Raw genomic sequence first — 13,419 nt, 5'->3', positions numbered from 1 at the left:
TATCATATATATAATTAATAAAGATAATAGTTATCAAATGTCATAATATTATTCTTAAGTATATAAATTATTTAATACAAATTTAGATAGTACTATAATATAAAATAAAATACATATATAGTTGTTTAAAATATAAAATTATTTAATTAATGAGAATTTGAATATAAAAATAATAATAATTTATTTATTTTTTATTAGATATGTATATACGTTTCGTTCGTGAAGGACGAATCGTTTTAAAAAAAGAATGTATTGATTTTCTTTTAATTTGTTTGATTGTAGCTGCGATGATTTACTTCACATACGAGATCCCTGATTCAATTCGTGATAACCCAGTAGCGCCAAAGAAAGGAATAGAAAAAAATATCTGACTCGTTCATGCACGCTATAATATTTTTAACTCAGAATTTATCGTTTTCAATTAGTAGTGATTTTTTTAAAAAAATTTAAATAACGAGTTCATTAGTTTTTTTCAAAAAAGGAAAACAAGATATTAAAATGAAGTGCGTTACCAACATCATCAAAATTTTAAAATTCAAGAACATTATCTATAAGGACATAAATCTTTTAAGGTGCTTAAACTTTTAAAATGCTGTAATGAGGTTTAAATTTTATAACTGTTCATTCAATTATTCATTATTAAGGAAAAATTTATGTTTTTTTTTTTAATCATAACACAATAGACAGTCTCTGGAAAATCTGCGCATGTTTTTGGCACGCACGAGACAAAGGGAAGAAGAACCTTTCATTGGCGACCATGATTTTCTTTTTAAAAAAAAAAGTTTTCTTGTTCCTGATTAATATTCATATATATATATATATATATAATTCACGTTATTTGTTCTTTAATGAAATAAGGAGAAAGTTCAATACAGTGGGAAAATCCTTTACATGCACGCAGTTACTCGAAAGGTACACAGTTTCTGTGTTATTCATATATTGGCGGCGCCATAATATATTTGCAAGAGTAGTCACAGAACTACCACACATCTCCGTGGAGAGTTCATTACACTTCACGAAACGACGTCGGCGGAACTTCTAGATACATGTGCTACGTGCATATACATACATACGAGCACTCTAGTCTAAGTGGTGTGGTTGGCTTGTGGTGATTATCCTAAAGATTATGCAGAAGTCTCAATTGGACGTGTCCTTCCATATGGTGGTGGCGATGGATACCGAGTTGGCGGTGGATATCCGTGAGTTGGTGGTGTACGACCATAAGGAGGTGGATATTGGATCGGTGGAGGACGACCGTGAGTCGGTGGTGGACGCCCGTGGGTTGGTGGAGGACGACCGTGGGTGGGTGGTGGATACTGAGTTGGTGGAGGACGTCCGTAAGTTGGTGGTGGACGGCCATGGGTTGGTGGAGGGCGCCCGTGGGTTGGAGGTGGTCGGCCGTGAGTAGGTGGAGGGTGCCCATGGGTCGGTGGTGGACGGCCGTGGGTGGGTGGTGGATACTGAGTGGGTGGTGGACGGTGAGTAGGTGGTGGATACTGAATAGGTGGCGGACGGTGAGTAGGTGGCGGACGTCCGTGAGTAGGTGGTGGACGGTGGGTAGGTGGCGGACGTCCGTGAGTAGGTGGTGGACGGTGGGTAGGTGGCGGACGTCCGTGGGTAGGTGGTGGATACTGAATTGGTGGTGGACGCTGAGTAGGTGGCGGACGTCCGTGAGTAGGTGGTGGATACTGTGTTGGTGGTGGATGCTGCGTAGGTGGTGGATACTGAGTTGGTGGTGGATGCTGCGTAGGTGGTGGATGCTGCGTAGGTGGTGGGTGCTGCGTAGGTGGTGGGTACTGAGTTGGCGGAGGATACCGAGTTGGCGGCGGATACTGAATTGGCGGCGGATGCAGAGTTGGTGGTGGTTGCTGAGTTGGCGGCGGATACAGAGTTGGTGGTGGATGACCGTGAGCCGGTGGTGGATGACCGTGAGTTGGCGGAGGACGGCCATGAGTGGGAGGTGGACGGCCATGAGTAGGTGGTGACGGATATACGGAAGGTGGATCCCTATAATGATTAGCCTTCAATGTCGGATAAAACTCATCCACCATTCTCCCTTCCTCTCCACCTTCATCACCGCAAACCCCATACCTTCCAACTCCAGCTGACGCCAACACTAGCAGCAGCAAAATCCTCACGCCCAGCCCAAGCACAGGCATCTTCATCTTCATCTTCATCTTCACCTTCACCTTCGCCATGACCGATTACTTAAGGTGTTGATACGCAGAGAGAGAAGAAGTTGGGTATAAATAGGAGATTCTACTGTTAAAAACATATTGCACCGACGAGGGTGCAGAGCTGTTATCACGTTCCACCGACAACATGCAGAGACGAACTACTTGTATCATCTTCCACCTCCCCACCTGTTTATAAAAAGTTCAACATGCATGCCGTAAGAAACCTTCCAAAAATGGAAACATTTTTGGCTTTAAATCACCTGTAAATTTGACATTTGCGATTTGAGCAAGACGTCAGGATATACACGTGCGTGTGGATATATCTGGTAATAGCATTGTCTTTTGAACAATTTTTTCCTTCTATATATATATATCTGACATTATATATAAACATATACGTATCCATATACATATACGTGAGGTCAATCTTAATTTAAATATATAATATTCATTTTTAATTTCTGAATATAATTATACAATTAACATCACAAAAAACTTGAAATGTTCGTTTAGGGACCAATTAACTAATTAGTTGAAACCTGAAAACACACACACATCTGGAAAAGACGTGATTGATACCATAAAAATAATTCTTCATCAAACACATGGAAGTCACTAGCTAAACTCCATTCCAGAGGGGAGGGCCAGGACCTAGGTCATGATAAAGCCTTGAAGCCCTAATGAAGAAGTTTAAATAACAATCATGCTAGTAAGTATATCTAAACTCCAAACGGCAGTTGCAGATCTCACCCACCTGCCAAAATTTCTGAAACAGTGACCTCAACGCAGTACCAATGGCTCACCCTCAAAATCCTCTCACTGAGTAGGATAAGAAAATTGCTTATGATTAACAGAAATCCTTCATAAATCCGTAGTGCAATATTTTACACAAAAGAAAAACAGAGTATATACATGGGCCACATCATAGTTTCCGGGAGAAAAAGATAGAAAAAACCAAAAACTTCAATTCAAAGAAAGAATATAAATTCCAGCCTTTGCTGCTATCCTAGAAGGAGTTAGCTCCAAACTTGGAAGTTTGAGAAAAAAAACCCTCCTCCAAAACCCACTATCTTCAGCAAATAACTCTTAAGGAATCAAAGCGCCGAATGCAATAACTTTGTGATTTGCAACTGCTTGATCATGATGGAACTTACAGAACCACTTTTCCCCTTCATGTATCTTTTCCCTGGATCACAACAAGAACAAAGGCGTGAGCATGTCAATGTAATCATCAGGGACTGAAACCCAGATTTGAACACAAAAATTTAGGATGATAAGACCAAGTCGGAAGAAGTATAGGCACGTATCATCCAGAGGAAATAATTTTCAGGAAACAATCATATTAGCATATCGACAAAATTGTACTAGTTCGCGACATTCCATCAAAATAAATGAACTCTCTCCATTCTAGGCAATATTAGAATGCAACAAAGAGGATGGTGTGTCATCACCGTATCACCAAATCATTACACTGGAGTTGGACAAATTTCCAGAAGTGACTTGATATTTGCAAGCACTGAAAATCCAAGACCTGATTAAATTCCCAGGCAATGCACCAAAGTTCAATCTGCATACAGAAGTAACAGTGACATAATTCCCCTAAATCTATCCAAGTCAATCCATACATCTACAATTATGTCCAAGTTGTGGAGCAGAAAAAGAGAAGAGGTCATGGCCAATAATGGATCTAATGGGGATGCAGATGCTTAAGGAGTTAAAAGATGATCAAGACGATAACTGAGATGGGATGGAACTGGATTGGTTTGGTTTGATTTGACATATGAACATAATTAATTTATAAATTTTAATGATTACATTTTCACAGGGTATTTGGGATGCACGAGTGAATGCATCACCAACTTATTAATAGTCGTTTAGTGCCATTGCTATTATTGGTGGGTCAATAATACTATAGGAAGTAAATATGGAGTTGACGGTTATGCTATGCTATTCTTCTACCAATGGAAACAACACTGGTAAAGAAAGGCGGGGGATTTCTCTGATTAACCAATCAGCAAGGTTTTCCTCTACTACTTCACATTGAAATACACATTGCTTTGGTATTGGAGTAATAATAAACTACATATTTCCTATTAATCACCCTAAAGCAGTGCCACCGTACTTTGGCCAGGATGGTAGTGCTTACTCCTATGAGGTGACACAACTACGCAACGCGAAGAAAAAAAATATATCAGCCAAGAGTAACATCACGACCATAACCTAATGGATGGCTGCCAGCATGAATCAGAGTTGAGAAATCACATAGTTGAATGGAAAAGCTAAGACATTACATGCACAAACATGCATAGTAGTAATCCCACAGAACTTACATCAGAAATTCAATGCAGAAAGGAGCACAACAATCAGGTTTCTTGTTCAGAAGAATCTAGACTTTTTATCTGCAGGCTTAAGAATTTGAAAAGAGCACATTAAGCTTTCATCAACACTCATCATTGCCCCAGCATTGTCAAATTCACCACAGTAGTTGGGTGCAGAAAATATGGTAACAAGCTGTCTGTCAGCAAAGAATTCATATCCATCCTCAACAACCTGGAAAAATATGACCCAGTTAGTTGTTTGATAAATCAGAATTTAACGGACGCAAAAATTATTAACCTGATGGGCACGACAAATAAGGTCCATATCATTCTTCATTAAAAACTCTGACACCTTATCTGGCCCAAATGTAAAAGAGACTCCACGATCGTTCATTTGCCAGCCTTTGAACTCTCTGCTAGGATCTGACCAAAGTAAGTCACAAAGCAAACCTGAATCTGGAACATCAGTTGGACGTGTTAGGTTCCTAATCTGATCCAAGTGTGCTAGGTCAGGGGAAAGGCCACCGTGCATACACAAAATTTTGTCATCTATTAGCGCGGCCACAGGAAGACAATTAAAACAATCTGTAAAGGTTTTCCAGAGTCTCACGTTGAACCGTCTTTTACATTCATCATAAAATCCATAAATACGATTAATGGAGGCACATTCATGATTTCCTCTTAAGAGGAAAAAGTTCTCAGGATATTTTATTTTATAGGCAAGCAGAAGGCAAATAGTTTCCAAACTCTGCTTGCCACGATCCACATAGTCCCCCAAGAACAAATAGTTTGCATTAGGAGGGAAGCCACCATACTCAAAGAGCCTCAATAGATCAGAATATTGCCCATGAATGTCACCTGGAAATGCAGAAAGAGCACAAAGGTTAGTAACACTAAAAAAAAAATGATATTTCTTATCGAAGAAACTACAGAAAGACTTTCAGTGACAGCAGACAAAATGCATACTTAATCCAAATTCCTAATCAAACTTCTGTTTTATGTACAAGAAGTGAAAGTTAAAAATGTAATAAAGCCACTATTTATACCCACATTGTGTTAAGAATGAAGTGGACATAATAGAACCACAAAAGGATACAGAGAGATAACCAAGAACAACCATGTTCTCAAATATAAATTCTAAACTACAACTGAACCACATTTTTGAAAGTTCAAATTGATAAATGGATAAAGATGTTTTGTTTGATAGACATTTATATAAGTAGTCCTCAAATATATATTGCTCCAATAAGTTCCATGTGTTCAAAGCATGAGCTAAAAATATTAAGATCTAACTAGTTGTCCAAGAGTTTCTCGCTTTGGCTAAATATCCTTAAATCAAGAAAACTCAACAAAGCCTCTATGCAAAACTAATTGCATTAGCCTTCATGCATTATCTTTTAACAGGTCTTTTTTGCCATATCCAATTGGGTTCTTCTGTCTTGCATTCCAGTTCAAATGCAGGAGTTACTTAGGCACAAAATTGGGGAACAGTAGTATACCATATGTTTAACAGCGGACCCAATATTGAAGCTATACAGTGGCAATGTCATTAACATGGCCTAGTTTAAGTTACAGCCCTTCAGCATTTCTTATGTTTATTTTACTATGGATTGGCAATGAGAGTTGAATCAACGTCAAACCAACTGCAAGTCTTAGTACACCCTTTTCTGCTTCACTCTTAAAAAGTTCAATTGATAAATCTCACCGTTGGTTGCTCCAGAACCAACATGGAGAGGTTCTCACTCTATTTCATTCCTAATAACCCATAACAGAAAGCTCAATCTGAAGAGATATGATAATTTAAAATACAATTCACTGCCACGATATTTTGGAATTTTGTAATTTTGTGTGAATTTGTTGTGGATAGATGAGGATGCGTGCTACCACAATATTCTTTTTTTTTTCTTCTGTTCCTTCATTTTATTAGGATATATTTCGGGTGTCAGGTGCCTATATAAAGGCACCCTCCTTATTTTGTAAGACAGAGAAAATCAGAGAATGAATTCTTCTCCTCTAGAAAATCTTCATCTTCCTTCCCAAAAATCTTCAAGGTATTAGAGCATCTCTAATCTAGAAGCTTCAATCCGACTGGACCAAATCCTCAAATGGCTGCGGATGAGCAAAATTCCTCTCCACCCGAAGTACTCTCGGGTGCTTATCTACCTACACCCATCAACATCGGACTGGTGGAACAGTCTTCATCGTTCATCACTGGCCACAAACTCAACAGCAACAACTATCTGTAATGGTCTTCGTCAGTGCTGCTGTTCATCCGAGGAAAAAGGCGTGATGAATACTTGACTGGCGAAATCACACCTCCACCAGCACATGACCAAAATGCGCAAGCCTGGAAGATTGAAAATAACATGGTCATGTCATGGCTAGTAAACTCCATAATTTCTGAGATTGGAGAGAACTTTTTACTCTATGAGACTGCGTACGAAGTCTGGGAAGCTACACGAGAGTTCTACTCTAGTCGGGATAACACGTCGGTCATCTTCGAGATTGAATCCATCCTCCATGAGCTACAACAAGGTGAGATGTCTGTTACCCAGTATTATAATTCTCTCATTCGTAATTTGACAACAGCTTGATATTTTCGAAGAACACAAATGGAACTGTACGAAAGATGCAAAGAAGTTCAAAACGATTGTTGAACAGAAGAGTATATTTAAGTTTCTAATGGGGCTGAACAAAACTCTGGATGACGTAAGAGGACGAGTGTTAAGCACAAAACCTTTGTTGAGTATTCGAGAAATTTTTTTCTAGATTTGCTGCGAGGAGAGCCAGAAAAAGGTGATGATGGGAGAAACCTAGCTCGCTCAACTGAGTGAGAACGCCTCGACACTCACCACCTGGGTCACTCAACTGAGTGAGAACATCTCGGCACTACCACCCGGGTCATTGATTTTCGAGGAAAGAGAGGACGGTCACGGTGTGAATTCTGCAAAATACCAGGTCATTTTCGTGAGAAATGCAGGAAGCTTCATGGAAAACCAGGAGAGAAGAAGCCCATCAGACCAGAAATTCATCACGGAAATCTAGCAACCTCGGATGATACACCAAACACTCAACCTGACAGCGCTCCCTTCAGTTCAGAATAGATGGAGGCCCTCCTAAAGATGTTTTCACAAAAGGGCCTTCTTGGTAATGCTTCAATTGCACAAATAGGTAATTCCCTACTTGATTTATCTGCCTATTCCACAAACAAGCAAATGTGGATTATGGATTCAGGGGCATCTGACCATATGACAGGAGATTGTTCACTGCTTCACTGATACAGTGAGCATAAGAAGGTATTTTTTATAAAAATTGCTAATGGAACAAATTCTCGAGTGGTAGGAATTGGCTCAACTGATATATCACCATGTTTGACACTACATTTAGTTCTCTATGTACCCAATTTGGATTACAATCTGTTATCTGTGAGCAAACTATCTAGAGACATGAACTATGCTGTTAAATTTGACACTGATCTTTGTGTATTTCAGGACTTGGTCTCGGGAAAGACGATTAGCAGTGTTAGGTTAGAGTTAGGACTATTACTTTCTACCAGTTGAAACACCTCCTTCAAATGGACAAATTTCAAATGTAGCATGTGCTAATTTAATTTCTCTAAAATGTTCAAATGATGACTACTCTATCATGTTATGGCATTACCGATTAGCACACCCAAACCTTTTGTATTTGAAACAACTATTTTATGTTTTATTCAAAAATAAAAGTCCATTTTTATTTCAGTGTGAAATATGTCAATTATCTAAACATATTCGAAATTCCTTTCCAAATTTGACATATAAACCCTCAAAACCTTTTGCATTAATCCATAATGATGTATGGGGATCATCACAGGCAAAAAATATTACTGATACAAAATGGTTTATATCCTTCATTTATGATCACACTAAAATTACTTGAGTTTTTCTTATGAAAAAAAAATCTGAAGTTGACCAAATATTATAGAAAGTCAACACTATGATTCAAAACTAATTTCACACCACAATACAAGTGTTGAAATCAGACAATGGATGCAAATATTTGAATCCACCCTGGGAAAATACCTTACTGATCAAGGCATTATCCACCAAAGTTCATGTGTTTACACCCCATAGTAAAATGGTATATCCGAAAGAAAAAATAGAAATATCCTTTAAGTTGCTCGATCACTTATGTTTACTACACATATTCCCAAATATCTTTAGGGAGACGCTATCTTCACCGCCACCTACTTGATCAACAAGATGTCTTCCCGTATACTCAAACATAAAACACCCTACGAAACTCTCCTTCAAGCCTTCCTTAAATCTCACATTCTAACCATAGTCCTGTTTAAAGTCTTTAGCTGCTCTGATTATGTTCATATCAAGCTCATCTTAGGGGAAAATTAGATCCAAGGACCCTTAAATATGTATTTGTTGGATACTCATCAAATCAGAAAGGATACAAATATTCTCTCCCAAGTACCCGTTGATTTTACAACACTATGAATGTAACATTTTTTGAAAACCAACTCTTTTATCCCACTCTTAATATTCAGGGAGAGAATTTCACTCAGAAATATCAATTGTGGGATGTGAACACACCTCTATATATCTCTTTGACAAATACACCTTCTCCAGCAACTGAACCGATCCCTAAAACTACAAGAGAGTTTGAACTTGTCACAGAAACTGATAGTACATTGCCTGTAAAGAGTGAGTTACGTGTTTACACTAGGAGGAATAGGACTCAAGATGGTAAAGTATCTGAACCAACTATGCATTGTCATGAATCAACTCCTGGACCAGACATTCAGAATATAGCAGGTAATGAAATCTCTGACTCATCAACTGATATTGATACTGAGTTACCTATTATTTTACGAAAAGGTGTTCGTTCTTGCACCATGCATCCCATACAGGATTCTGTCTCATATGGTAAACTGTTTTTAACAAATCATGCACTTGTGAGCAAACTATACAGCAACACCATGGAACCAAAAACAATTCATGAAGCACTCAAGTTTCCAGAATGTAAAGTTGGAATCCAAGAGAAAATCAAAGCACTTGAAAAGAATGAGACATGGGAGTTAACTGAACTGCCTTCAGGAAAAACCCCAGTAGGATGCAAATGGATCTTCACTACAAAGTATAATCCAGATGGAAGTGTGAATCGACACAAAACCCACCTTATTGCTAAAGGTTTTACTCAGTCATAAGAGATTGATTATCAGAAGACATTTGCCCTAGTTGCCAAGCACAACACTATTCGGGTACTATTCTCATTAGTCTCAAATCTTAATTGGCCTCTTTATCAACTTAATGTGAAAAATGTTTTTCTCAATGGCGATTTAGAAGAAGATGTGTATATGAAAGTTCCACCAGGACTTGAAATGAACCCACAAAAGGTATGTAAACTAAAAAATGTACTTTATGGTCTCAAGCAGTCCTCGAGGGCATGGTTTGATAGATTCACCAAGATAGTGAAACATATGGGATATGAACAGTGCCAGTCCGATCATACATTATTTATCAAACACAGGGTCACAAGCAAAAGAGCTATTCTGATTGTGTATGCTGATGATATTATCCTGACTGGTGATCATGTTGAAGAAATTCAGAGACTCACAAGCTTTCTAGGCAAAAATTTGAAATCAAAAATCTTGAGATACTCAAGTATTTTTTTCAAATGGAAATAACTCGGTCTAAAAAAGAAATCTCTGTATCACAACGGAAATATGTCCTGAATCTCCTAAAAGAGACAGGTATGCTTGATTGTAAACCTACAGAAACATCTATGAAGTCAAATGCTAAAGTAGATCTAAAACTGATAGTAAACCTGTTGATAGATAAAGGTATCAGAGACTTGTAGGCAAGCTTATCTACTTAGCTCACACAAGACTTGACATCAGTTTTGCAGTGAGTACTGTGAGCCAATTCATGTCTCAACCTACTAAAGAACACATGAGTGCGATATACCGGATTCTGATATACATAAAAATGACACCAGGACATGGATTATTCTTTCAAAAAACAATGAACAAGGACATTGAAATTTTCACTGATGTAGACTGGGCAGAATCAGTAACCAATAGGAGATCCACATGTGGCTATTGTACATATATGTGGGGCAATCTAGTCACTTAGCGTAACAAGAAACAATCTGTTGTATCAAGAAGCAGTGCTGAATTTGAATTACGATCACTTGCTCATGAAATATATGAAAGAGTATGGTTGAAAAAAATACTACTTGAACTAAGATTCTCAGTTCCTACCCCTATGAAACTCTAGTGTGATAATCAATCAACCATTAGCATAACAAAAAATCTTGTGTACCATGATAGAACCAAGCATGTTGAGATTGATCAACACTTCATCATGGAAAAAATTGAAGATCAGGCCATAACACTACTATATGTTCCAACCAGTCAACAGACTGCAAACATACTCACAAAGGCACTACCAAAAGGGGCGTTTAATAATATTGCATCCAATCTAGAATTACTCAATATCTATGTCACTTAAATTGAGGGGGAGTGTAAAAAATCATGAAATGATAGTTTTGTAATTTTGTGTAAATTTGTTGTGGATAGGTGGGGATGCCCGCTACCACAATATTCATTTTTTTTTTCTTTTCCTTCATTCTGTTAGGATATATTTCGGATGACATGTGCCTATATAAAGGCACCCTCCTTATTTTGTAAGGCAAGGAAAATCAAAGAAGAAATTCTTCTCCTCTCGAAAATCTTCATCTTCCTTCCTTAAAATCTTCAAAGACCTAATGCACTAGAGAAATTTCACTAGAAACATGCACATATAAATCTGCACTCGCTTTAAAAGTTGTAATGACACCATAAGGAGTCCATTAGAACCATTACATAATAACCATCCAAAAGTTCATCATGCCACCCCCACAACGGTTTTTTTGACAAATTTAGTTCTTAGTGCAACTCCTAGCTCATACCACGAGTTCAAAACAAAAAACCAATAGCAAACCCACTCAATTTCTTCCAAACTTAAGTTCACCTTATTCTTCTGAGAATTCACTAGACCCCCGTCATCTTCCCCACAAAATAAGTCCGCTTCTCTTCAATAAACTCCCCTCTTTTCTTTTTTAACTTCAAGTGCATAGACATGAAGTAACAAAACCGGGTTCGCAGCAATACCATTTTTGCTAATGGCTCTGAGGGATTAAAACTAACCCTGACAAAAGGATTAGAGCTATGGAGCATACAAGATAACAGGTGTCATAAGATTTGGAAACAGCCACCTCTCAGAAAGCTGGAATAATTGAAAGGACATTCAAAACATCAATCATTCAAAATAGACGTCGTCCTAACCAAGAAAAAGGGTGAGAACACAGTAATCTTATACATTCCATCTAGACAATCACAAAACTTGAATTGCAAAGCTCCCTTTTCCATTATTCTGACAAGTAAAATAATAATAATAATAATAATATCACTCAAACCCATGAATTATTCCCCAAAAATTTGTCTGTAAATCTGTCTCTTAACCCCATACAACCAAAACCCACAACGACCAGATCGCAAAGGAAAACCAAAAACAATGTGCAAAAATATTAAGAACACAAGACAAAAGAAGCCAAATGCTACAAATTTCGGATGAGAATGTACCGCAGATCTTAATGGGTGCTTCGAGTTCGAGAAGGTTGGGCTGTTGAAGAAAGATTTCCTTTGAAACAGTACAAAGTTGACGGATCTCGTTTTCGTTGAGCTGCACTTGCTTTCCTGGCCTCGCGTTCCTGTACTCCAATAAACGACATATAATATCATCCAAAACGGCAGGGTCCATACCTCCCTGCCCTTGTTGCGCCATTCAAAAACCAGGCCCTCCCCCTAAAAAAGAACAGAAACAAAACAAAAACCTGAAATCCAATCTTCAAAACGATCTCCCCCTCCCTCCTCAAAGAAAACCAGAGATTATCAACAAGAAACCGACTTTTTGTCGTGGGTTCTTGTCTTTTTTTCCGCTTAATCTTTCTATGCTCCTTTTTCTCTAATAAATTTTTGGAGGGGGTGCGTTTTGAATTTGGGTTAGTGGGGTTCTTTCGGGAGGAGATAATAAAGAGAATGTGGCTGGTTTTTATGTTGAATTAAATTATTATATATATTAATTATACATATCTATGTAGTGCGGTTAACACAGAAAGATTAAAAATAAATAAATAAATAACTAAATTTCACAATAAATCAGAGGATGAAAAAGCAAAGAGACGGTGAAGGTGACTGCAACTCCGATGGGGCGGAGACATCTATGTGCCTGTAAATTATTCGGTAAAAATAACATCTTGTGAGCTTCATTAAATAAAAGCCCTTGATTTTCCACTTTAAATTCAGAAATGCCACTATGTTTTTTCTTGTTTTACAGTATATGTGTGTATGTATATATATATATATATATATATAATTTTTAATTCTTTATAAAAATAAGAATTCAATCTTAGATTCTTAGCTTCCGACCAAAAACACAGACCAGCAGCCTTTCGTCCAATATTAAGAATTTTCATCTTTTTGGTGTTTATTCGAGTACGAGTTTTTACATTAATTGATAATTTTTTTAAAAAATATTTATTATTTCAGAAAATATATATAAAAGCTCAATTATTTTATTTTTACTATAATTTATTATTTTTTCTGATAAAATATAATTAAATTCTCCATTTTTAATTTCTTTCAAATTTTATTATATATCATTTTTTTCAATTCTTAATTTTATTGTAAATCAGCTAAATAACAAGATCAACTTTTTTTTATTTAGTATAAATATTCATTATATAAAATATAGATTAAAATAATTTGTTAAAATTCAAATAAAATATAGTTTAAAATTTTATTATTATTAAAAATAGATATATTATTTGATAATACTTTATAATTATTATTTCTTCATAAAAAACCTAATTTCACTCAAAAATTAATATTT

General features: G+C 37.0%; 2 protein-coding genes across 2 annotated transcripts; both read right to left on the bottom strand.

The window, feature by feature from the left end:
* Positions 1 to 901: 901 nt before the first annotated feature.
* On the bottom strand, positions 902 to 2,349 carry LOC110812190 (Proline-rich extensin-like family protein). The gene has a single exon (XM_022038892.2). It carries the CDS (start codon positions 2,196 to 2,198, stop codon positions 1,125 to 1,127), a length of 1,074 nt encoding a protein of 357 aa, XP_021894584.2. The 5' UTR covers positions 2,199 to 2,349; the 3' UTR covers positions 902 to 1,124.
* A 657-nt stretch (positions 2,350 to 3,006) lies between these two features.
* LOC110812173 (serine/threonine-protein phosphatase PP1 isozyme 2) lies at positions 3,007 to 12,746 on the bottom strand. The gene is made up of 4 exons (XM_022038870.2): positions 12,111 to 12,746; positions 4,794 to 5,353; positions 4,508 to 4,727; positions 3,007 to 3,363 (listed from the first exon to the last, which is right to left on the bottom strand). Exons 1-3 carry the CDS (start codon positions 12,310 to 12,312, stop codon positions 4,554 to 4,556), a joined length of 936 nt encoding a protein of 311 aa, XP_021894562.2. The 5' UTR covers positions 12,313 to 12,746; the 3' UTR covers positions 3,007 to 3,363; positions 4,508 to 4,553.
* Positions 12,747 to 13,419: the final 673 nt, after the last annotated feature.

Source organism: Carica papaya, chromosome 2 (genome assembly GCF_054855325.1).
Source record: "Carica papaya isolate Zhongbai chromosome 2, ASM5485532v1, whole genome shotgun sequence".
Lineage (NCBI taxonomy): Eukaryota > Viridiplantae > Streptophyta > Magnoliopsida > Brassicales > Caricaceae > Carica > Carica papaya.
Note: the sequence above shows the minus strand (reverse complement) of the source record. Positions and strands in the feature narration are given on the sequence as shown.

What these genes read in the sequence shown, in the direction of transcription:
- LOC110812173 (XM_022038870.2), bottom strand. Translation starts at nt 12,312, where the DNA reads ATGGCGCAACAAGGGCAGGGAGGTATGGACCCTGCCGTTTTGGATGAT. An exon ending in AGCACCCATTAAGATCTGCG is followed by an intron (nt 5,354 to 12,110) that starts GTACATTCTCAT and finishes CTGCATTTCCAG; the next exon opens with GTGACATTCATGGGCAATAT. An exon ending in TTATTTGTCGTGCCCATCAG is followed by an intron (nt 4,728 to 4,793) that starts GTTAATAATTTT and finishes ATATTTTTCCAG; the next exon opens with GTTGTTGAGGATGGATATGA.
- LOC110812190 (XM_022038892.2), bottom strand. Translation starts at nt 2,198, where the DNA reads ATGGCGAAGGTGAAGGTGAAGATGAAGATGAAGATGAAGATGCCTGTG.